Source organism: Candoia aspera, chromosome 1 (genome assembly GCF_035149785.1).
Source record: "Candoia aspera isolate rCanAsp1 chromosome 1, rCanAsp1.hap2, whole genome shotgun sequence".
In the NCBI taxonomy this organism is placed as follows: domain Eukaryota; kingdom Metazoa; phylum Chordata; class Lepidosauria; order Squamata; family Boidae; genus Candoia; species Candoia aspera.
In genome coordinates, this window is record NC_086153.1 from 198,182,929 (window position 1) to 198,207,170 (window position 24,242).

A 24,242-nucleotide genomic window follows, 5' to 3' on the forward strand; every position below is an offset into this window, starting at 1 on the left:
TTAAATTCAAAGTATCTGTGGGCTTGTGAGGTAGATGGACCATAAGCTTGCGTTTTTTAAAAAAATGGCATGTAGATCTTTGTCTCCAGCGAGGCTCTTGGGAAACCCTCAAGTGCTATGGATTGATTCTGCCAGTGCTAATAATAGTATTTTAGTCATATGAATTGTTAGCTGCTACTTACAGTTCATGTGGGAGTCATAATACTCATATTAAAGTAATAAATGCTTAAATAATAATAAAAAAGAAATGGGAAATAAAACACAGTAAGGGCATGCCTGTATCTGTCCACTGGGCAGCTAAGTAATGTTCGACCCTAGACATAATCATTGCATAGTGAAATATAGTAACAATAAAAATAGTAAAATGTGCATGCTTAGCTGGCTGGGCCTCTAATTATCAATTTTTTAAAAATACAAGAAAAAGAATGCTGTGGCTTGAGTTACCAAAGTACAAGCCAATGTAGCCCAGATCATCTGCTCCTCTTTGAGCATCATAGTCATGGTCCTTGCCCAAATTTATCCATCTGTTGTCTCTGTCTCCTCTCAGAGGGGAGTAGACCTTTGTTCTTAGCAAGCCTTTATAAGACTGAAGCCAAAGCATAGAAAAGATTGGTTTTTGAGAGGGGAAAAAAGGAGATACGGTGACAAATATTTGGAAGAAGAAAGTTCAGCACTCAAGTTCATGAGCTGTTGCTTCAGAAAGAGTCATGACATCCTCAAAGAAAGTTGGATTTTAAGAATAGGTCTTGGTCATGCTTGGGGTCTCTGAAAATGGTGCAGGCTGAAACCTTGCTATCAATACAGAACTGGGGGACTAGAATATGTGGCAATGGAAAGATTGAATATATGGGTAGTCCTCAGTTAACAATGGTCATTGGGACTGGAATTTCCATCGCTAAGCGACATGGTCATAAAGTGCAGCATCATGTGACTGTGCTGCTTCGTGATGACAGTTCTGGCACTTCTGGTTGCCATTGTTAAGCTTAGGGATTAGGAGGACATCTCTGTGTAGGGTTTCCTCAAGGAAAATGGTCAGCTCCAGTTCAGGATCACTGATTCCACAGACAATGCTGATAATGCTCCATATAACATAACTCTGTGAGAGAAGCAACCTTTCAGTGATAGGGAAGAAACAATGTCTGTATTTCCCCCCTTTTTAAAGGTCAAAGAGGCTATCAGGACATTTGAAAGGAAAGGAACAAAGTGACCACAGTCACATTCCTAACATTGAAGATTGGCCACAAATTGGACTTTTTAAAACAAAAGTAGTGGTTATATAACTGCAGGAAAGATTTCTTGGATGATAATATTCTGTAGCTCAAATAAAGCAAGCAGCTCTACTTAGATGTCCATTAGCAAGTATTATGCAAGCTTCATTAAGTTCTGTTAGCTTAGTTGGCTTTTAATGGAATTGCCTGTACAAAAAGATGTGACCCTTCCTTATCCTATCTATAAATAACTTTATGGTGATTTTCCTTATGATTGGCCAATATTGACAATTTTACCAGAAATAATATTTTTAAAATATCAGATATTTTTCTGATAATTGTTCTTTCATTCCAGGCTGTTTCCTATGCTCTCTGTGTTTAGCATATGCTAATGTTTTTACATAATACTTTTTAAGCCATCATTGTAGGTTTTAAAGTTTTTCTCCTTTGTCTTAATTTTTCCAGAGCAAAATGTATAATTGCTAAAACTAAATCTTACTTCTTGATTGGTTATGTTATCACAAAGAATCTTTTTGGAGTTGGGCAGCCTTAATGGATCCAATAAATAAATACATACATACATACATACATACATACATACATACATGGAAAGGCTTTTCTATTTAACATCTTTATTAACCTATGAAAATAAATTGTCTCACGCTGAAATGTTCCATAGAATTTCTACCCATATAAGAAGTATCTTTAACAAGAGGATAATAGGTAATAGGAAGTTTTATAGTAATGTTTCTTCATTTTAAGTTTTGCCATAAAAATTAGCTTCCGTGTCCAATCTGCCAGGAATGTCCACCCTTTAGTATGACGAACATAACTGGGATACTGTAACACAGTGTTTCTCAACCTTGGCAACTTCCAAGGCTCCCAGAATTCCCCAGCCAACCATGCTGGCTGGGGAATTCTGGGAGTTGAGGTCCACACATCTTAAAGTTGCCAAGGTTGAGAAACACGGCAGTAACAGCATGCAGTTATCCATGGCTCTTTGCTATCATAGCCCATATACCCTGAGCCAGACATGTTGTTCTTTTTAGCTATAGTGGATTCTGAAAATAAAGGGTGAGCATATTTTGCCATACAAAAAGCAAGAGACGGGGGGGGGGGGCTACTGCTGTCTTAGCAAGGAGAAGAAATCTGGACACTCAAAGAAAGAAGACAAATGAGAGGAACAGAGTAATGGCTGGCAAACCAAAATGGATTTCAGATAGTTTTGATTGTTGAAGTCTTGGTGTCCATTCCACGAGCGCTCAAGGCAAGAGTCTTGAAGCGAAGGTGCATGTGGTTCTGAAGAAGGCCCAGTGAAGGAAGAAGAGGCTTGATGGGGGATGGCTCCACCCACTGCAGATGGCTTTAATGGAAAGCTGCAGAAGACCGATCACATTTCGCTAGCCAGCAGGAGACATGAGAGTGAAAGAAAGCCAGCCAGCATAAATGCCCCTTATTTCACTCTTGGAATATAAAAGCAGCAACGCATATGTCCCCACTTTGAGCCAAAAGACAATCCCTTGGTCACATATCTGAGGGAGAGTTAACTTTTAAACATGTGGCTAGATGAATATAAATGAAGCCTGTTTAATGCTTTTCCTTGGTGCTTGTTAGCAAAGGGGTGGGAAGAAGAATTTTACTGCCTAAATTATTTCCCATGCCCCAAACCAAACTTCTTAACTTTGCTTGCAGTTGCTAATTAAAGGAAAGAACGAATCACAAGAATGTGCATTGTGTGCTGTATGCCACATTTAAAAATTCAATACATAGATGTACCAAACTTAAGGTAACTAACACAGATTTACTTTTAAGTTTTGTTTTTTTCAATTTGCATGCTGTATCAGTGATTCCTACCGGGGTTGTGCATGCTTTGAAAATAGCACAAAGATATCATGCTGGAAGAACTACTTTGGACTTGAAAAGAAGTGCTTAGGTCTGACAACAGATCGAATGCTTTGATGAATAGCAGAGAGGGGCCATGTGTGCATTGCAGGAAGTTGGAAGCCCTTCTGAACAATTTTTGAAGCACGCACAGCACTAAACAGTAAAATCAGTCATAAACGCGTGAAAACAGAAAACTCACTGGGACTGAGAGGCCCCAAGTTAGTAGATTCTGAACTACAGTTGCATCTGTCTTACAGGGGAGATGGAAATACAGTACACTTCAAAAGGGAAATCATAATACTTTTTTCATTGAGATTAATTTGTCTTTTTTTTTTCATCTGCAGATTATGTTGGAAGTAGAGACAAAAGATCTTCACCTGAACTAGAGCTGAGTCTGAGAGACTATCAGATTGAAGTGGCCAAACCAGCCTTGGAAGGGAAAAATATTATTATATGCCTCCCCACAGGCAGCGGCAAGACCCGAGTTGCTGTTTACATTGCCAGAGACCACTTGGATAAAAAAAGAGAAGCAGAGGAGTGTGGAAAGGTTATAGTTCTTGTCAACAAGGTAAATTATCCTGTGATCAGTGGTAACAGCAGTGGTGTTATTCGTGGTAACATCAAGATGGAAGAGCAGGGCTCAGGTCAGCAGAATGAATGACCAAGTCCCCAAGTGTAGAAGGCATGGCTCTTACTACTAGGCTTTCATCTTCCATGAGCAATATGACCTACCTGGACCTCATTTGTTGATTTAATCAAATGTATTATAGCTGCCCATTCAGAAGACTCTAAGCAGAGTCTTACAACATTTTACAAAATCAAAATCATTTCTGTGATTCATTGAATTATAAACTAATTGGAAGTTCTGAAAAGGTCAGACTCCATACTGATCAGAAGAGGCCCCCATGACCCATCTACTCTGTATATTTTCCAGAGTGAGCTTCAGTGTGAACTGCTAACCACTGTTGGTTGGTTTGGTAATCCTAATGAGGTATTAAGTGAAACCAAGTGCATAAATACTGTAAATGAGGGAGGCGGCTGTTTGTGCTGGCCTTTCCTCAAAGGAAAGAGAAAGTATGTAGGAAATTCTGCCTGCGTTTGCTTAAGTATAACTAAAACCCTGTGGTTGATCTGAAATTTGAAAAAAAGCAAGAGTCCTGGTTGCATGCACTTTTCTACTTGTGTTGATGTCCTCTTACCAGGCATAATTACTGGATATGTATTTCTTTACCAAATTCCTACCCCACTGCATTCTAAGAAATTCTCGGCAGCATATAACAAAATAAAGCACAAGACATGTAGTAATACCAAAAGCCTGATACCTAAGTCCACTAACAACAGTTAAGTGGCATCATACTCCAAACACTCTCCAGAAGAGTCCAGTCTTTCTCTTCTCCTAGAAAATGAATAACACCAGAGCTAAATGAACCTTCAGTGGGAGGCCATTCCAGAGGCCAGTCCTACAATGGAAAATTGTTTCTGAGCTTTGGAGCCCTTGACCTTCCCAAAATGGGAAACAACCAGCTGCTTTCCCCAGCAGAATCAGATTGGTTGGGCTGACTCCCACGGAGAAAAGCAGTGCTGCAAATAACTTGGGGCCGAGCCCTACAGGTCTTTTAAGTTAAAAACGGCATTTTGAATCGCACTTGGAGGCTAATAAGGAGTCAGTGTAGGACCCTCAATAAGGCAACATATGATCCCACCAATTACTGCTGGTGAGTACCAGGCCACTGCATTTGTCACCTACTGAAGCTTCTGGGTTTGTCTGTGGAGGCAGCCCCATGTAGAGTATGTTGCACTAGTCCAAACAAAATACTGGTGATGAGGGCATGAGCCACTGAAGTAAAGTCCTCGGGTCCCAGCTAAGGCCACAGCTGGTACACCAGCCAGAGCTGGGCAGAGGTGCCTCTGGCCACAGCTTCCATCTGTTGATCTAGCAGGAAGGCACAAGTGAATGTTATAATAACCACAGAACTTTATTTAAGCAGCCTTTCTCATGTTGGCTTCTTCTGGATGAATTGGATTTCGGGTCCCCCAATCAAAGGCCATACTTGCTGGAGAACTGAGTGGGGAAAAACCTCGGCTAAGCCCATTGTCATGAACATGAGTTTAATTATATCCTCTTCTGTTTTTTTGCATGGAAAACAAATTACAGGTGCCACTGGTAGAGCAACATTTAGAGAAAGAATTTTGCCCCTATCTGAAGCATTCATACCGAGTAATTGGGCTGAGTGGGTCATCTCAGCTGAAATTTTCGTTCTCTGAACTAGTTAGAATTTATGATGTGATTATTTGTACGGCTAAGATTCTGGAGAATGCGTTGGAGAAAGTGGGTGAAGATGAAGAAGGAGTCCAGTTATCAGGCATGTATAGTTGTCTCTGTGGATCCGAACCCCAAATGTATTACAGCAGGAGTGGGCAAGCTGCAGTCCACATATAGAACCTTTGTCCCTATTTGACCTCCCCCAGTAACCACTAATTCATATCATCAAAATTCAGGTTGCATGATTTCCTGCTTGGAGGACCCCCAAAAGGTGAAGGATACATCTATTAGCTTTCACAGGGCTTAACATATCTTTTGAGCATATAGACCTCCTCCCAACAAATACATTCTTTAAAAAATGGTCCTGTCCCCCGCAGTATAACTAGAAATAATGCTTGTGGCTCTTGGAGATTGAAAATAATACCAAAAATAGTATGGTCCCAGATGAAAAGTTGCCAATCCTTTATCCCTTTATTCTTCAAAAGCACACTTAGACCAGTCTGCCTCTTTTATTGGTGAAGGATTGCCAAAACTGGGCACCAGCATAGAAAATGTTTGTAGTCTAGATTAGGGATCCATATTAGTTTCCTTCTAAACATTTCCCTTCATTTGCGGCTGTTTGCTCCTGCGCAGTGCAAATTGTTGAGAGAGGAGCAAAAGATTTCTGGCACGAGCAGAGACCCTGGTCTAGCCTGAAGGCAGCCAACCTAAGAGACTAAAGTGTATTCCAAATAGTGAAATTGTGGGAACCGTATTCACAATGTTTTGTTTTACTTTCAACACAATTGTTAGTTGTGCAACAAAAAACATTGATTTCTCAGCCAGGGATCAGGAACCTGTGGTTCTGCAGCATGGTAAACGATTGAAAATGATAGGAGGTCCCATTCCAACTGCATCTACTAGGCTACAGATTCCCCAGCCTACCATGGAACTACAGGTAGTCCTCGCTTAACAACCACAATTGGGACTGGGAACTCCTTTGTTAAGCAAAGCAGTCACTAAATGAAACCGCAACTATGCTTATTATCTTACTTCAGCTTTCCTTCGGACCTGCAAAGGTCACAGATGCGAGGAAAGTTACTTTTTCATCACTGTTGTAACTGTGAATGGTTGCTAAACAAGGCAGTTGCTAAATGAGGACTATCTGTCAGCCTACTCAAATATGGAAGGATTAAGGGATAGATATACTGAGAATTTGGGATGGTCTGGAAGACTCAATCTCCCATTTATGTATTTGTGGATAAATGTTATAGCAAAAGTACTTTTCAGGAATTCCTTGCTTTGCCTAAAGCCATGCTGCCTTGGGAACTATAGTTGCAGATTCAGCTAGTTTTTTTCTGCAGATCATTTCTTGATGAGAAATGCTCTTCTCTCCATCTTCCTTCGTGCAAGAGAATTGCTGGTTAAACAAAGACATGGCTGAGGCTAATTAGAAGGAACCTTAAAATAACTTCCAGTTGGCTTAAGTTTTTGCTGACTGAAAGGTCTTCCCTGATGATACTGTCAAATATTTTTATATCAGTCATAAGTGACTGTTCAAATCAATAGCCCTACTTGGATAGAAGAAAAATGTCCCAGTGTGCTATGCTGTCTGTTAGATTTCAGTACAATTTTTTTTTCCAAAGGTACTATACACAAGGTTTGGCTGAATATAGAGTTCCTGTAACCAGGAATCCCCTTGTAAGGAAGATACTCTAGTTGCATGACTTCTGACAGCATCTCTGGCCAAATGCATTTACAGACTCCTTTGCAGTTCTACGTACTAAACATGCAAAGGATCTGTAAGTAGGCAGGGAGCATGCAGAAATTGAGAGGTGAGGATTATTTGCTTGCCCACAATCTCAGTCAGTTTCAGTTCTGTTCCTGTATAGGTTTATGCTTGCATCAGGCTATTATATGTATGTATATTAGATGTGTATCCCACCTTTTGAATACCCAGCCATAAAGTGGCTCAAAAGCAAGCAAGAAACAGATATTCTGCGATCAAAAGCAAGGTGGTTTGTTTTACTATTGTGTATATGAGCACAAGGACTCTGACCAAGTTGCACAATGTGTCTTCTAGTGTTCTCCTTGATCATCGTTGATGAATGTCATCATACCCAGAAAGGAGCTGTCTATAACAATATAATGCGTTACTATTTAAAAGAAAAAAGGGAGAATGAGAAGCGAAAGAAAGAAGGAAAACAACCAGTGCCTCAGCCTCAGGTTCTGGGGCTAACAGCTTCACCTGGAGTGGGAGGTGCAAAGAATCAATCAAAAGCAGAGGAACATATTCTAACAGTAAGTTATGCATGAGCATAAAAAAGTGGCAAATACTCTACAAGCGGAAACTTTATTGCTGGTTTTAAAGTTTGAGACCTTGCTAGTAATGAGGCTTGGAGCAGGGGAATTTACAGCCACGGAGGAAATCAGACAACACCTCTAAGGAGCTGTTACCAAAGCTGCTAGAGATTGATTGGACTTGCATAGTGCAATAAGCAATAATATATGTAGTTTTATTTCTTTATCAGACTGATATCCCACCTTTCCTCCTGGAGCTCAAGGATGCATGTAGTGCACTGTTTGGGCTTGGCAGCCATGGAAGTTTGTAAATCGGGATTCATAATTTAGTGTGATGCATGAATCCAGACATTGTGGCTTTCTTAACAAACTGTAATCAAAATAAATCAGGGCTTAGCAAGGCATGAACCCAGCCACCATCCACTCTAAATGCAAGCAAAGTGAATACGATTTTAGAAGTAATTTTAGGAATAATTTTAAATTCCTACCTTCTCCAGAAGAGCAGCAAATGAGACAGTGATTCATATGGTGTACAACAAAAGTGTGTCACTAAAAAAAAAAAACAGCTTGGCATCTCTTTATTCAGGATTCTGTTCTTACAAAGTCGCAAGGCATGATCTGAAGTGAGTATATTCGCATTAGGGTTAGGTGCCATGAGAAAAGTCTTGGGGGATTCATCTGAGTTTCTTAGAAACACTGATCTAAGCCACCTTGAATTCTATTGTGTAAGAAAAGGGAGAGAGAATTGTAAGAAAGGAGTGAGATGAAAAAAGTAGCTAATGTGTGAGAATGTTTTTCCTGCCCAATAATATGCAGCATAGAGTTGGAATGCTTTTAAAAGTTATTTTATCTTTGTAAAAAAATTTTAAAATGATTTGCCAATTTGCAAAGGGAAAGATGGGGGGAATTTAAAAAAAACAAGCTGGGGATGAGGAAGTTAAAGGATGAGGAAATTTTAGATCATTCAAAGCTTCAGTCCACCATAAAACCTTTATTGTGGGCAGGGAGGGGGCAAAAAAGAGAAACACAGACATGTGTTTCTTTATGCCTGGGTTATTAATCAACTGAGGAAATAAACACTTAATTAGAAAAGATGTTGAGTTCAACTTCCAGGGAGAAATGTTAACAACTTTAAGGCAGCAAGACGCACAAAATGATAGGGCTCTGTCATACTTCAGACTCATTTCCAAAAGTATGCTTCAAAGCATGTGAATGTAGTAGCTCTTGGCAACTTTTTAAGGAAGCCACATCTTTTCCAGGATCATAAGAGAGCTGAACAGTCTTATGGTTTCTCAGCCAGAGGTAAAAAATGGTGTGATCTAGATGTTCCCTCCGTCTGGAAGCCAGAGGGAGATACAGGTCCAGAAACACTCCCAAAGTGTGTGCTTGCTACTTTGGAGAGAGGATAATTCTAACAGCAGCAGCCACAGCTAACCACCCGTGACCTCCTGCTTCTGCTGTTCTCAGGGCTGGTGATGGTGCTGTCCAGCAAGCACGGCTTAAGGGAAGAGGTGGCAAAAGGGAGAGGAGCAGGGAAGGCAGAGGATCTCCACTTGGCAGGGTTGGGGAGAGACATACCATTTCCTGAAGATGTCACAGAGAACTAGATCTGGATGTCATTGGTGTACTCATAGCAGCCAGCTTTAAATTTTATGATCAGCCCCAGAGGACACTTTATAATAGGTTGCTTTTTGAGGAGTAACTGTCACCAAGCAACACCATCTGAAGTCTACTTGAGAGACAAGAGTAGAACTACAGCAAAGCCATTCACAGTAGTTAAGGTGATCCTTTGGGTGTGCTGCTGCTGGAGATGTTACTTTCTAGGCTAGCCTGCCTTAAATGCAACCCTCTCAGGAAACAGTCAAAGAGACACTCCTAAGGAAGAGTCCTCAGCTGCTTCTGAACTGGCAAGCAATGAGAACTTACCTTTAAGACCGCACTCTAGTTATTCCCAAAGCACTGCACAGACCTACATGTCCCATAACTGACATAACCTCCCCTCCTCTAGATATGTGCCAACCTGGATGCAGATGAGATTATGACTGTTCAGGAACACAGCTTGCAACTGCAACATCAAGCAAAAGAACCTCTTAAGAAGTTTGAGATTGCAGAGGGCAAAAAGGAGGTATGGATTTTTGTTGTGCTTTATATGATCATGTAACTACAGCATTGTGCATGACTCCTTATTTTTTAAAAGACAAACCTACAGATGCTAACTTAGGAATCAAGAGGAATAAAAAATGTTAGAAGCAAGGCTTACTCTTTCACAGAAGAAAATGCCCCTTCTCTTCACGGAAGGAACTAGAATCTCAAGGAAGGTTCCTGGTTGGGAGGGCTTCCGTTGAGGACTTATGGTAGACTAGACGTCCCTGAAGGAACGGGGATGGCATTGCGGTGGCGATCGGTGGCCAGATGGTGAATTCTGGCCAGCAGTCTTTCCAGATAAAGGAGAGATTGTGAGATCACCCATTTGTACTACAGACAGCTGCTCTTCTTGAATAAACTGCAGGAACTGAGATTTTTGCAGTGGACTCATGATTTGAGTGGCTGGGAGTCAAGGGATTTCAACCAAGTTCAAACCTGTAATGCAGTCTATCTGGACACAAGGTTCTCACAAGCCTCATTTCTTAAACACTTTTGATGTAATTAATTTACAGCTAAAGAGAGATTTTCTGAGCAGGAGGATAAGAGAATTCCACTTGAGAGTCAACATTATTTCTGGATTAAAAAGAAAAAAAAGGAATAGGGTTTCAAAGATATAAAAACTTTTGGCAAAAAGCCTAACAAGGAATAGATGTAAGAAAGTTTAAAACAGATAAAGGGGATAGTTATTCTGAAATATCATTTTTTGGTGAAAGTGCTTTTGAATAAATTGAAATTAAAATAGACAAATGAACTGGACCTTCGTGGGAATGTTTTTGTTGTTATTAAAGAGTGCAGACAATTTGTTCTACAAAACAAAAGATAAAGCTACCATGAGCCAAACTGTGATACTGACTGTAACTGTGGAGTGCCATTTGAGGCGAAAGTATTAAGGGCACAGGAAGGCAAAACAGCAAAAAGGGATGGGGAAGCTTGCCTTTTACTCTTTCCCTTGCAATTGTGACACTTCCACTTTTAGATTACAATATTATACTGGCAGCCAGCAGAAAAGCAGCAAAAACAGCAGAGGGAAGGAGAGGATCACTAGAGCAACCTGCAGAGAGAAGAATTACACCAGATTTACTTCAGAAAGTGTTTGAGGAATTAGGCAACAGGTTAGCTTGAATCACTGACACTTGAGCTTTTGAAAAAAAGAATGGATCAAAAACTTCAAAAAGAGTAGATGAAAGAAGAAGTTAAGATGGAAAGCCCTGTAAAACAAGTGTCTGGAGATGTAAAAACTCACGATTGGAATTAAGAAAGAAGGAATTTTGTTTGAGTTTTAGAGCAATCCCAGAGGATTCTGAGAAAGATATTAGAGAAAAGATTATTAAAGCTTCAGCAAATCTTTTGGACTGGGAGGAGGAGGACACAGAGGTAGAAATCGATAAAGGATACAGAATAAATACAAGATGTGCGAGAATAAGAAATGTTCCAAGGGATGTCTTGGTACGCTTTGTCAGGAAGAAGACACAAGATCAAGTTTTGCAGCAGGATTTTAATACAAGACTGAAGATTGATAATACAGATGTATTCTTGAAGAAATTCCTATTAGAATTTTGCATAAGAGAAAATACTTATTTTTTGATTGATAGATTAAAACAAAAAAGGATTCCATTTTGGTGGGATAAATTGGAAGGTGTGATTTTTACTTCTAAACAGCAGAGGTTTCGAATGAATTCTGTCCAGAAGGCAAGGGAATTTTTAGAAAAAATTAAAGAGGAATTGGAGGAGATTCAGATGGAGGTGTCAGATGAGACTACACAAAAACTTCAGCAGGTGCAACAGGAAACTGAAAGGGATGATACCGATCTAGGCACTATGGGTATCAACTTTTCTAAATTTTTAGCTTGATTATGGATTAATAATGCTTAATGTGGAATATAAATGGAGCAAATGCTCCTCAAAAGAGAATTTCTTTTTCATTATTTGAAAAAAAATTAAGATATAATTTGCCTACAAGAGACACATATTAGAAAAAAGGACATGAAGTATTTCATTTATAGAAATTTGGGTGAAGAATTCATTTCAGAAAAACTAATACAAACTAAACTAGAAGGAAAAAAAATAAAAGTTCAGAAGGTAAAGGCAAAAGAAAAAAAATAGAGAAAAGAAAAGAAAAAGACATCAAAGACAATAATAAAGAAATGGCTTCCAACCTTCATCACACCAAGCATAAGCTAATATACTAACTTTTTACCCTCTTTTAAAGTTACAAATTAAAAATAATCTCTTCTCCCCATAGCCTAACTTTTATCAATACTCATTCCAGGAATCATCATCTTTTCAATCCTAGTTCAGCAAAAAGTCCATTAGGAGTTACCCGAAATATCAAACAAATAGTTTATCCCTGGTCAAATAGTCCAACTTTATATTCCTTCTTTTTGCTCTGCACAGTCTTGACCTTTAAATCATTCATGTGGCATCACAGGAGTTGATCTTTCATCACTCTTTGGCATTTAAAAGGAGTCTTCAAAGCTTTTACCAGCCTACCTTGTAAATCCCATAAAGAGGCATTGTCCAGGATTTCTTATTGTAGTAGACATGATTTGGATTTCAAAGAATTTGGCTGCTAAAGCTTCTAAAGTAGAGATACTACTAAAGACTTTTTCGTATCCTAATCCTGTGAGTTTGGTTTATAAAAGGAAATCTAGTTCTTTTAGATGGAGACTAAACAAAATGTTGCTACAGAAAGAAGCAATAGTGGAGGATTGTAAAAAGAAGTTAAAAGAATTTTTTTGAAAATAATTTAGATAAAAGTACTGATAATTTATATCTAATTTATATCTAATCTAATTATCTAATTAGATCTATTTATCTGGTTTATATCTAATATCTAATTTATCTAATAATTTAGATAAAGGTTTTGAATGGTTTGGGATGCAAGTCAAGCTTTTATTAGAGGTTATTTTATACAACATAACAGTGATTTCAAAAAGAAAAGTCAAGAGAAAACACATGGAAAACTTTTGGATAAGACAAAGAGTCAAGAGAAAATGCATGGAAAACTTGGATAAGATAAAGAGAAAAGAAGAAGAATTAAAGAAATTTCCAGAGAAGATAAATATTTCTCAACAAATTAAGCTTTCACAATGACAGTTATCTATGTTAAGAGTAAGAGAAATGGAAATAAAAATGGGCTATGTAAAACAAAACAAAAAAATTGAGTTTCTAAACAAACCAGGGAAGTGGCAGGCATATAAATTACGAAAAGAAAAAGAAAATTGTATTGAAATTACAAGAGGGAGATACTGTAATAACCCCTTATGGACTTTTTGCATAGTAAAAGGTAAAGGTTTCCCTTGACGTAAAGTCCAGTCGTGTCCGACTCTAGGGGGCGGTGCTCATCTCCGTTTCAAAGCCTTGGAGCCGGCGTTGTCCATAGGACACTTCCGGGTCATGTGGCCAGCATGACTCACGGAACGCCATTACCTTCCCGCCGAAGCGGTACCAATTAATCTACTCACATTTGCATGTTTTCGAACTGCTTGGTGTGCAGGAGCTGGGACGAGCAACGGGAGCTCACCGCGCCGCGCGGTTTCGAACCGCCGACCTTCCGATCGACAGCTCAGCGGTTTAACCCGCAGCGCCACCCCTTATGGACTTTTTGCATAGAACAGAAAAAAATGAACTTACAATTTACAGTTTTGATGATTAGACAGGATAGCTGACAGAAAGAAGAGAGTCATATTGTAAACTTAAGAGTAAGAGGTAAATTTATAATTGTACTTAAAACTGCTATAAAGTTCGGAAGATCAGAAGCCACTTCTTTGTGTTTTTTTTCCTTTCTTTTCTATTTCTCTTTTCCTTTTTTTCCTTTCTTGCACTTTTAGCTTTTTTTCTTTTTTTTTCTTTTTCTTACTTTATACTAGTTTGTATTAGTTTTTATCTTCCTGTTTAAAACTTAATGAAATGATACAGAGATAGAGATAAAAACAAAGGTTTCTGCTTGGTTCTTCCTTGCACCCCCAGTGCAAAAAAGACAAACCCAGACATGTGAAAGGTTGCACATAGGAACATAGGGGAATAAGAGCAAATGGTCCTCCTGCCACCTTCCCTCAGTATTAGCAGAGAACTCTATCAGAACCATTCTGGATTGAGCACAATGTATTGTGGTTATTACCTGGTTTTTAATCATAGAGGAATTTGAGCAATTATCGTTAGTTAACACTAGCATTTCAGTTAACTGCCCCCTCCCCACAACATACACAAGATTTCCCTTCCTCCAGCCTGTTGTGTTTGACTGTGTTCACGTTCTTCAAGGGTCATATTTGACTCTGGGGCTGGAGATTGTTGCCCCTCAACTAGCTAAGGTTCATTTTTAATATTGATCATTCTGAAATGTAAGATATTTTCATTTCTTTTTTCAAATTTCATTAGTTGCAATTATGTATGCATACAGTTGATTAATTAGTTTGCTGTGATACAGTGTTTCTAGTGTTTTCCTTAATGATAAGAAATACTGTTGATTTTGCCTGAATATCCATTCAACTGGAGGTTTTTCTAGCAAAAGTTAGGCATAAGGGGATGGCGTGAGGATTTCTGCCCTGAGCAGGGGGTTTGGACCAGAAGATTTCGGAAGTCCCTTCCAATCCTGTGATTGTTAACAAATGTTATGGTTTTCATTTTAGGATCCGTTTAGAGAGGAACTTGTAAACATTATGACTGAGATTCAAGGTTATTGCCAGTTCAACCCAAATGCTGAGTTTGGATCACAGACCTATGAACAGTGGGTAATTCAGGAGGAAAAGAAAGGTAATGCTTACATTTGATGAATACATTGCCACTACAGATGGCCACAGTTCTCCTAGACCTTTGTTTGCTAGTTTTCCCAGTGCTTGTTCTTTTTCCTAGCTGCCAAGGAAGGAACTCGCAAAGAGAGGGTATGTGCAGAACACCTGAAGAAATACAATGATGCCTTGCTGATTAATGAAGCTATTCGAATGATTGATGCCTATAACCATCTCAAGAACTTTTATGAGGAAGAAAGGAGTAGAAAGATGGCAGTGATGGAAGAAAATGAAGATGATGAAGATAAACTCATAGTCTCACAACCAGATGAAACAGATACATTTCTTATAGATTTATTTTATGGTAAGCATGAGACATCTGAGACTTCCTGTCTACACTTCTACAAATCAGTGTACACCATTAAAATGAGAAGCAAAATTTGGCTGTTCCTTGTAGCTGGGTCATTAAGTAGGCTGCTCAATAACAAGTGGCTTGATCACATTTCACCTACATTTTTCATTGATGTTTATAAAATTTCTCACCCAGCTGAAATTCAGGGAGGAATACTTTAGAAAGTTCTGTGGATAGAGATTTAGGCAAGCTGCTTCATTATTCTCAAGGCTACTAGCCAGATCTATCTATCTATCTATCTATCTATCTATCTATCTATCTATCTATCTATCTATCTATCTATCTATCTATCTATCTATCTAATTTATCCCTGCCCATCTCCTCCCGCCGGAGGCCTCTGGGCAGTTTACAACCATCGATTAAAACCATCACAATAATACAAAAAGTAAAATACAGTAAAAAATACTATAAATAGAAATAAAAAATAAAGAATGAAGTTATTAAATAAATAAAGTTATTAATCATAACTGTAAACCAAGGGCTCCCTGTGCAAGCAGATAGGAACCCAAGAGTTAGGTTCTACACGGCCTGCTTACAGTGACAGTGTACTCGACTACTGTTTGCTGAGCACATGTCCATACAACAGAGCCTTCATCAATCCCTGCTGTGTAAGCTGTATTGGTTACCAGTATGCTTCCAGGTGCAATTCAAGTTGCTGGTTATTACCTATAAAGCCCTATGTGGCATAGGCCCTTGTTATTTGAGGGACAGCCTGTCTCCTGTAGTTTCTGCCCTTCCAGTAAAGAGTCTGCCGAGTCAGCATGCTCTGGATCCCCTCAGTTAAACAATGCATCTGTCAGGGCACAGGAAGCATGCCTTCTCTGTCATGGCACCTGCCCTCTGAAACGAAATCTCAAAGATCTGCGTGGCTCCCAGGTTGATGTCAGCCCTTTGAGGTAGCCCAGACAAGAAACCAAACCATGCGTACTAACACTACGTTCATTGTAAGGTTACAGTAACAGAATCTTGTGAGTCTGAAAGTGCCTCTCCCCTCCCCTGCCTTTGCTTTCCAGAGAACTAGGGAGGGTCCCTTCTGAGACCCTTTCCAGGCCCCCATTCCTTCTATGAGCTGTCTCTTGTCTGACCATTGTCTAGGCTGCTGTCCCTCTTCCTGTCTCCCAAGGTTATTCTCACAGCCTATTACAGTTTCAGACATCCAGTCTTTTACCTCACGGCTTCCGCCATGCTCTACAACACCATGCTGTAGTCCGTTGGGATGTTGTGAGCTCTGTCAGTCCCATATGTCCAAACATAATGCTGTTTTCCAAGAACTTGGAAAAAGTTTGTGTATGCCAGGTGGATGGACGGGTGTTTTATTTTTAAGTTTAGTGCTTGTCATGAGTACTGATGGTGAGCAGGAGGGGGCCCCTATCCAGGGGGGAAAATGCATGCGTATTCCCCCCTGGATAGGGGCCCCTCCTGCTCACCATCAGTGCTCATGACAGTGCTATAGAAACCAGAATTAGCTTTCATGAAATGCCAACCTAAACTAAGTATACATTCCCATTCCCTTACTGTGTTCCATGAACACACTCAGATCATTTTACAATATGACTAGACTAGATTACACTACAGGTAGTCCTTGCTGAATGACCACTCATTCAGTGACCATTTAAACTTATGACGGCGCTGAATGAGCGGTACTTAAAATAGGTCCTTGTAGTTGCGGCCATCACAGCCTGAATCACTGTCACGTGATCACAATTCAGGCACTCAACAACAGGCTTGGAATTAGAACATTGCAGTGCCCTGCAGACACAGGATCGCCATTTGCGACTTTCACTGCTGGCTTCCGACAAGCAAAGTTGATGGGGAAGCCGGTAGGAGGCTGCAAATGACAATCACATGACTGTAGGATGTGACCACACAGGATTCACCTAATGACAGCAACCGGGGTTGCTGCAACTGCTGTTGTAAATCAGTGTGGTCATGTGACATTGTGTCTCAAGGTTGTGTCACTTAGTGACAGAGTTACCGGTCCCAATTACTGTTGGTAAATGAGGACTACCTGTATTAATACCTGTATCGTGTGATACAACATAATGAGTGTTATTCTGTGATGTATTATAATTGAAGTACACTAGAGGTAAGAAACCTGATACCCTTTCTCAGGTTAAGGTCTAACAGTATACCTCTTCTGGCTGGGGGACGGGTGTGTGTAGAGAGAGAGAGAGAGTTACATTCTGTCTGTGGTCACCCCTTCCTGTTTTGGGGTTGGTAGATTTCATGTATGAACTTGCAGCACTGTATTTGCCTGAGGGAGTCTCCTGTAAGAATACTCCTTGCTATGTCTGCATGCAGAGATAGCTGTGAAAAAAATATTTTTGCGATGTTAAAATAGTGGCTGTCCCTGAAGTGTTTTTCACCTTGACCCAAGTTGATGCCTTCAGGCCTTCTGCCAAAATTTACTTTCTGTGTTTTGTGCTTAAGTTAAGATTTTGCCCAGCAAACTGCACAGGAGTTGTGAATAATTAGCAAACAGCCTATCTCAACCTTCCTTTTCTGGGAAAGCTAGTATGCAGGGCTAGCTGGCTGGTATGCACAACACCAAAATGGATGATGAATGGTCTTTTTGAACATGATCCGCCAATACCTTCAGATATTTTGGACTACAGTTAATGTCATATAATAATGTAAATGTCAGCCAGCATGGCTAATAATGACAATATATTCTAATTCTTTTAAAACTTTTACTGAATTACTTAAATACTTTGTTCATTTACATCTGTTCTTAAAGCCAGACAAAGGGACTTGGAAGAGCTAGCTGAAAAACTACAATACGAAAATGAAAAATTAACAAAGTTGCGCACAACTTTAATGCAACAATTCACAAAAACCAATCAACCAAGGGGAATTATTTTCTCAAAGACTCGTCAAAGTGTATTTGCTATCTATCGGTGGATAAACGATAATCCCAAATTTGAAGAAGTTGGAGTGAAGGCTCACTACCTCATTGGTGCAGGACATAATAGTGAATTTAAGCCTATGACTCAGGTAAAACAAACATGTAAAGCTTATTGCCAGATTTTCTTTACCTTTCAGTTGTGTAGACTTAAGATTCTTCTAAGGATTTTTAATCTGAGTTCCTATATTTTTCTCACCTTCCCGTTAGGTTTAATCAATATTTGAATAATATTCAGGAAGTTAATTATAATATGCCTAAATATGTACGTCTTCTGTGATAAATTATTTCAAGATTAACTTCAAATTCATTTCTTGTTTAGTCTTCTAAAAACAGTAAAGTGCATTAATTTTACCATACCTAAAAACAGGCAAACATCACACTGAATGTCTTGGAAAAATAGTGGGAAAATACAAGTCATTCTGATGTCAAAAAGTCATCCTGCTTTCCAATTCCTATGACTGTCAGTGGGATGTACTGCTTTTGCAGCAAAGGAAATAAAAGGGATGGTGGGAAAGTGTAGCTGCAAAACCACATGCCCAATCCCTCCCAAAAAGGGGGGTCTGGCAGCAAGAATCTATGACACTTTTACTTCAGGAAGTGGGACAGAAGTGCTAGGAAGTGAAACAAGGCAAGAGTTCTAACCAACGAGAAACAGTTTGCCCTACAGCTCCAGAGGAAACATCATCAAACTGCCTTTCAGTGAATTTTCTAGAGCCGCTTCTGAAGTGCCTGTGGGTTTGTGGGGACAAGGCGTGCACTGCCCTTGGATGTAAAAGAGGCCAAGGTATGGTATGCCTGAACCATGCCAAACCGAGCACAGCCAACAGCTATTACATGGGAGGTCAGACGTGAAGTCAGGGTGTCTTGCCAGATTCTTCATATGACTTACAGTGCCCCCTACATTTCCTATCCAATTTCAGAGGTAGAGTATTTATTCACTGATAATTGTTGTATCAAATGCTATGTGTGTATATTACATGTGTTTCTGTGATAGACACTTCCTTGCTAAAATACTTAAGAACTGATTTCCAGAAACTAAGAAAGGTTATAGCTGTGACAGCCCATTGACATGGACGGATGCAATCAGGTAGAATTTATATTTGTCAGAGATACAACTCTACTGTATTTGGGTAATCTGGACATGTTGGAAAGAGGGAATCGCCTTAATTGAATTTACTCACCCTGCTGTGGCAAGTTCAGTATAGAACTTAAAAAAATTGCTTTGTTATGCTTAAGTTCAAAACATAACTCATAACCGTTGAGACCTGAGGACAAACACTTCGTGAATTATTCAGGTTGTAAGAGAAGCTGAACGTGCTGTTGCTCCATTTATGAATTTGACAATGATACGTTTCTACAGAATGAACAGAAGGATATCATTGGGAAGTTCCGTACTGGTAAGATCAACCTACTAATTGCTACTACCGTAGCAGAGGAAGGCTTGGATATCCCGGAGTGCAACATTGTTATACGCTATGGCCTTGTCACCAATGAAATAGCAATGATGCAGGTAATGTTCCGGCCCACCCCGCTGTTCCTTTTTCTCCCTGAAGCCTATCAGGCAATCAGATTACAGTCTGATCTTGAAGTCTGTGTGATGATGGATAAATGGTTTCTGAGTTGTTATTAGGCAATCCAAGACAACCTACAACAAAAACAGCTCTGCAGCCATTCCTTTATGCCTTCTTCCATAATGCTCCATTCCATTTCTCCTTTCTCAACTTACTTTTTCCATAGATGCCTTGCATTCTTTGGGTACTGAATGAGCATGTTTTATCTTGACTAAGCTATTTAAGAAATACATTTAAGAAAGTTTTTTTTGGGGGGGGGGGTGTTTATATGTCTTTATATACTTCTGTAAATCCTTTGTGTTTCCCAGGCTTGAATTCTGTTAGCACCCCTTGGGGGAGTGTGCTGTCACACGTGCTAATCTGGGAACGCAAAACAACTCGTGCTTCCATTTTGCCATAGAAGTGGTTTTGCTTCAGAAACTTTGCCAGAGCTTTGAATGGCAAGGGTGTAGTCTGGAACCAATGTAGTGGTGTGATGGGACCAAGAACTGTCTTTGATGCCCAAGGAAGTCTTGCTTTGCCTCACTGTTCCCATGCAGTGCCTGATTATTTTCCACACTGCAGTAGATTTTTTTGCTTGTTTTATTTATGAAAATAAGGTAATACAAAACATTGGCATTGTAACAGTGGCTTTTTTGTGAGTGTGCCTTTGAGTCAGTGTTAACTCCTGGCAACTGACTAGACTAGTCCCTGCAGTTTTCTTGACAAGGTTTTTCAGAGCCTTTTTGGCAATGGTTTACCATTGCCTTCTTCCTGGGGCCGAGAGAGACTGGCCGGCCCAAGGTGACCCAGCTGGCTTTGTGCCCAAGGCAGAACCAGAACTCACAGTCTCCTGGTTTCTAGCCTGCTGCCTTAATCACAACACCAAAGTGGCTCTCAACAGTGGCATAAAAAGCATTAAAAACTGCATTCTGTCAATAAGGCAGGGTGCCTATCTCAAGTGCCCTGATATTATATATTTGGACTTATGCTCTGCATTCCATAAAGATATATGCACATGTATATTTTTGCAGCTGGGACAAATAGCAAGTTGATCTCATCATTAGTATGGCACAGGAGAAACAGGCAACTCTCTCCATTTTATCTGAATTTTCCTTCCACCCTATATTTCAACTGCTGTTTAAAGGAATTTTACAAGATAGGACTGTCTGTAATTATTAGCAACAATAGCTAAATCTAATTCATTAAGCCTGTATTTGCCAACTACTGGAGGATGCCTTCTGTTCTCTTGATGGGTTGCTAGTGGGCTTCCTGAAAGCGTATGACAAATACTGGAATCAAGATTCATAGTCCAGCAAAACTCTTTAGCCCCTCAACAGAAAGAGGAAAAAAAACCCAACTCCTACAGGTGAGTTCATTGTCTGTATTTTATCTTAGCTTCTTGTTTCTTCCAGGCTCGTGGAAGAGCTCGAGCTGAGGAAAGCACCTATGTGCTTGTGGCTTCAAATGGAACAGGAGCTGCTGAACGTGAAAATGTCAATATGTTTCGTGAGCAAATGATGCACCGAGCCATTAGGCGTGTCCAAGAGATGCCACGTGAAGAATATTTACATAAGGTAAGGCTCACACCATTGTTGGGGGCACTTTGGTTGTAAAAAGACTTATTTTCTGATTCTTTGCTTGCTGATACTTACTTTTGAAAACTCGTTTGCCCTAAAGAGCATGTGAGCTACTTATTTATTCAGAGGTAGACTATTGACACCTCTAAAGAGCTCCATCTTGCTGCTTTATAATGCATGCTACAGCTCTTCTCAAATGAATTCTCCCAGCCCTGGGTGCCAGTACGATCGCATTGCTTTCAACGTGTACAAGACAGTAAGCAGGCACTCGAGCATCCCAAAGGGCGGGGGAGTGGTTAGGAGGCAAACAAAAGCTGAAGGTGTGAAACTGAGTGGTCTTGTCTCTTTCCAGCTGGAAAGCACAGTCGTGATCACGTGATTTCCCACTTAGCGACCGCTTCACTTAGCGGCACAGTTGCCGGTCCCAATTAGAGTCATTAAGCAACGACTACCTGTATTTGTAATGCAAGTAATAAAGATGTTCAGTACTTAGGCAATTACTCAGTAGGCATGAAAAAGCCAAATAATTTTCAAATTATTCCAAATCATTTTCCAATATGAATTTTCATGGATTATATGAAATTTTAGTTTGGAGTTATTTCCTAGTTCTGTTCGTTCCATTGTTAGATTAAAGAGCTTCAGTTGCAAAGCTACATGGAGATGAAACTGAAGGCAAAGAAAAAACAGTGTAAACAATACAAGGAGGACCTCTCCCTGATAACGTTCCACTGCAAAAACTGCAAAGAACCAAAATGTTCAGGAGAAGACATTCAAGTTATTTTAGATATGCATCATGTCAATGTCAAAAAAGAATTTGCGTAAGTGTTCTAATGTCCACCTCTGTGCTTGTGTTACCATCAAGGTGTCTGTTTTGATTGCACAGCCTAGAGCTTTTTTTAAAAAAACGGTTGTAAGTTCCTTCATTCAGCACTGTCGCAACTTTAAACAGTTGCTAAACGAATGGTCATAAGTCAAGGACTACCTGTACTGACTACTTTGAGCATGCAGAGATATGAACAACAAAAACCAAAGTAGTTTGGTAGCACTGGATATTCCAAACAAGTGGATACAAGCTTGTGTTGGAATATCTGGTGCGGTGTCTCGGGGGATGTAGTCAATATTTAACACCGTTGCCCCTCACCCAGTTCAGTTTTTTATACCTCCATTTTATACCTGCCTCTGATTAGAGAATTTCTAGTGGACACCATGGTACATCCCACAAACCTAAATTCCACTGGCAAAAGGGTGAGGATTTCTGGGCTGTGGACTTGGTGAATCGTCCACTGAAAAGGCTTGAATCTACGGGAAGTGTTAATGCTGCTTATCTGCTGAGATGACCCCCTTTCTGCCTATAAGGACAATGAGTCACAACTTCTTCCTTTTCAAAAAATAAATTGTTCCATTTACACTTCAGGGAGCTTTATATTGTAAGCGAAAATAAGACACTGCAAGCAAAAGAAGCAGATTATCAAACAAATGGGGACATTATCTGTAAAATGTGTGGTCAGGTGAGTACCTAGTATGGATTGGTTAATTTGGGTATCTTTGGGTTAGTCCTGGGTGGGATCCTCCAAATACTGCTGAGTCACATCTCCCAACTCCCTCACTTTTGGTTATGATGCCGGTGGTCATGGGAATGGGGTTCAGCAACAATAGATTCTTGTGTTAGTATATTCCTAATATTCTTTTGCTTTTTTCCAGATTTGGGGAACTATGATGGTATACAAAGGTCTTGATCTACCTTGCTTAAAAATAAAAAATTTTGTGGTCTGTTTCAAAGATAAGAAATGCATCTCAAAGAAAATATACAAAAAATGGAGAGAGTTGGCCATTAAGTTTCCACCTTTCAGTTATGCAGATCATTATATTTCTAGTGAAGAAGATTAAGAAGGCCAAGAGACTCTAAAGACAGATGAGCTTTTTTCCCCTCAGATTCCCAAAGACAAAATCAAAGAAGCTGTTTTCTTATGTCTGAATGACTGTGTATATTGTGCAAAAACTTGCCATTTTTTCATATTCTGGATTCTGTATGTTCAGAGGCAGTTCAGATCTAAGTCACTATGTGAAAAGGAAAAAGTAGCTTCAAGTGCTGCATCTCTAACCAGGATGTAAAATGATTCAGTGTGGGAATTTGCCTTTTACCTTAATGGGATTTTCTGCAGTGGACAAAAGGGCCATGCCAGTGTAGAACTATTTCATTAAACTGCATAAAAGATCAGAAAAATAATGTTTTAAAAATACCAATTCTTTTATTACTTAGCATGCAGCTGATACTTTAGGAAAATTCTTGTAGAATTATACAATTTCTATATCTGTTTTGGATTAAATTTATGCAAAAAGACTGTTTTACTGTGGTCTGATTCTAATAAAGTAGAATACTTACAGTATATTTGCATTTCACTTAGATGTTTCACTATTTCAAGTACTTGGCAATTTGAAGTTTGATTTCCATACTACATGAAAAAAAGTTTAAGTGATTCTTTAGTTCTCTTTGGGTTGATGGTAGACTGTTTTAGCTCCATCCCATATCCTTGCTTTCCCTAGATGAACATTTTAGGTGACTGAAATGACTACATTAAAAAGTCCAGCACAATAAGTAAATTTGTTCTTAATAATCCTATAAAGAAGTGAGCTGAAAATAAAAGTATCTGGCATGTTCATGGATTCTGATACAAGTCTGTGTTGCTTCCACCTTTGCCATTTTTATAAAGAATTCAAGTAACACTGCTTCCTCTGTGTTTTCCATGCTGTTTGTTCTCTGATGTGGCTTTTATTTATTGATTTACTTATATGGTGCTAACTCATTCATCAGGCAAGTACTGATGAACAGGGTTCTGGAGAGCTTTGGATCTGAAGGCAAAAAAAGGATTTGGCTTTGGAACATAATGGGGGTGCAAATGTTGTCTTTTCTGGCAGCTGCAGAAGGTTGTTGTGTGATCCTGGAAGAAGATGCAGCTGCTGCTGTAAGATGCAGCTGCTGCTATATCGGATAGATGCTACATTTCTTTCTCCTTGGGCTGTGAAGCTCCTTTTTGGGATCTGAAGGATTGCACAGCCCAACTGATGAAGCTTGTCTCACTCAAAAGTTTCTTTTTGCTACTGCTTTTTAAAAGACCAGCTAATTAGTTATTTCAGTTCAGTCACCTTAGCTATAGCTTTTCCAGAATTATTCTTTTATTAGTCCATTTCTGTTCTCTATAATCAGGGTAGAGGAGTATACTGCACAATTCCTTCTTTGCAGCCAAAGGAACTGTTCATTATTTTTTTTAATGCAGTTTTGCAGTTACC

General features: G+C 39.5%; 1 protein-coding gene across 3 annotated transcripts in view; it reads left to right on the forward strand.

Annotated features, from left to right (window-relative positions):
• The window catches only part of IFIH1 (interferon induced with helicase C domain 1), a 40,441-nt gene extending 16,763 nt beyond the window's left edge, over positions 1-23,678 (forward strand). For 2 of the 3 annotated variants that reach the window (XM_063318290.1, XM_063318291.1), the window contains 12 exons: positions 3,437-3,660; positions 5,248-5,455; positions 7,418-7,635; positions 9,644-9,760; positions 14,409-14,532; positions 14,632-14,871; positions 17,657-17,913; positions 19,185-19,334; positions 20,790-20,951; positions 21,582-21,772; positions 22,369-22,462; positions 22,656-23,678. In XM_063318290.1, the coding sequence (XP_063174360.1) occupies positions 3,437-3,660; positions 5,248-5,455; positions 7,418-7,635; positions 9,644-9,760; positions 14,409-14,532; positions 14,632-14,871; positions 17,657-17,913; positions 19,185-19,334; positions 20,790-20,951; positions 21,582-21,772; positions 22,369-22,462; positions 22,656-22,841 (2,171 nt within the window). In that variant the 3' untranslated portion in view covers positions 22,842-23,678. The remainder of the gene's footprint in view (positions 1-3,436; positions 3,661-5,247; positions 5,456-7,417; positions 7,636-9,643; positions 9,761-14,408; positions 14,533-14,631; positions 14,872-17,656; positions 17,914-19,184; positions 19,335-20,789; positions 20,952-21,581; positions 21,773-22,368; positions 22,463-22,655) is intronic. The other variant, XM_063318292.1, reaches the window with a different exon arrangement.
• The last annotated feature ends 564 nt before the right edge of the window (positions 23,679-24,242 follow it).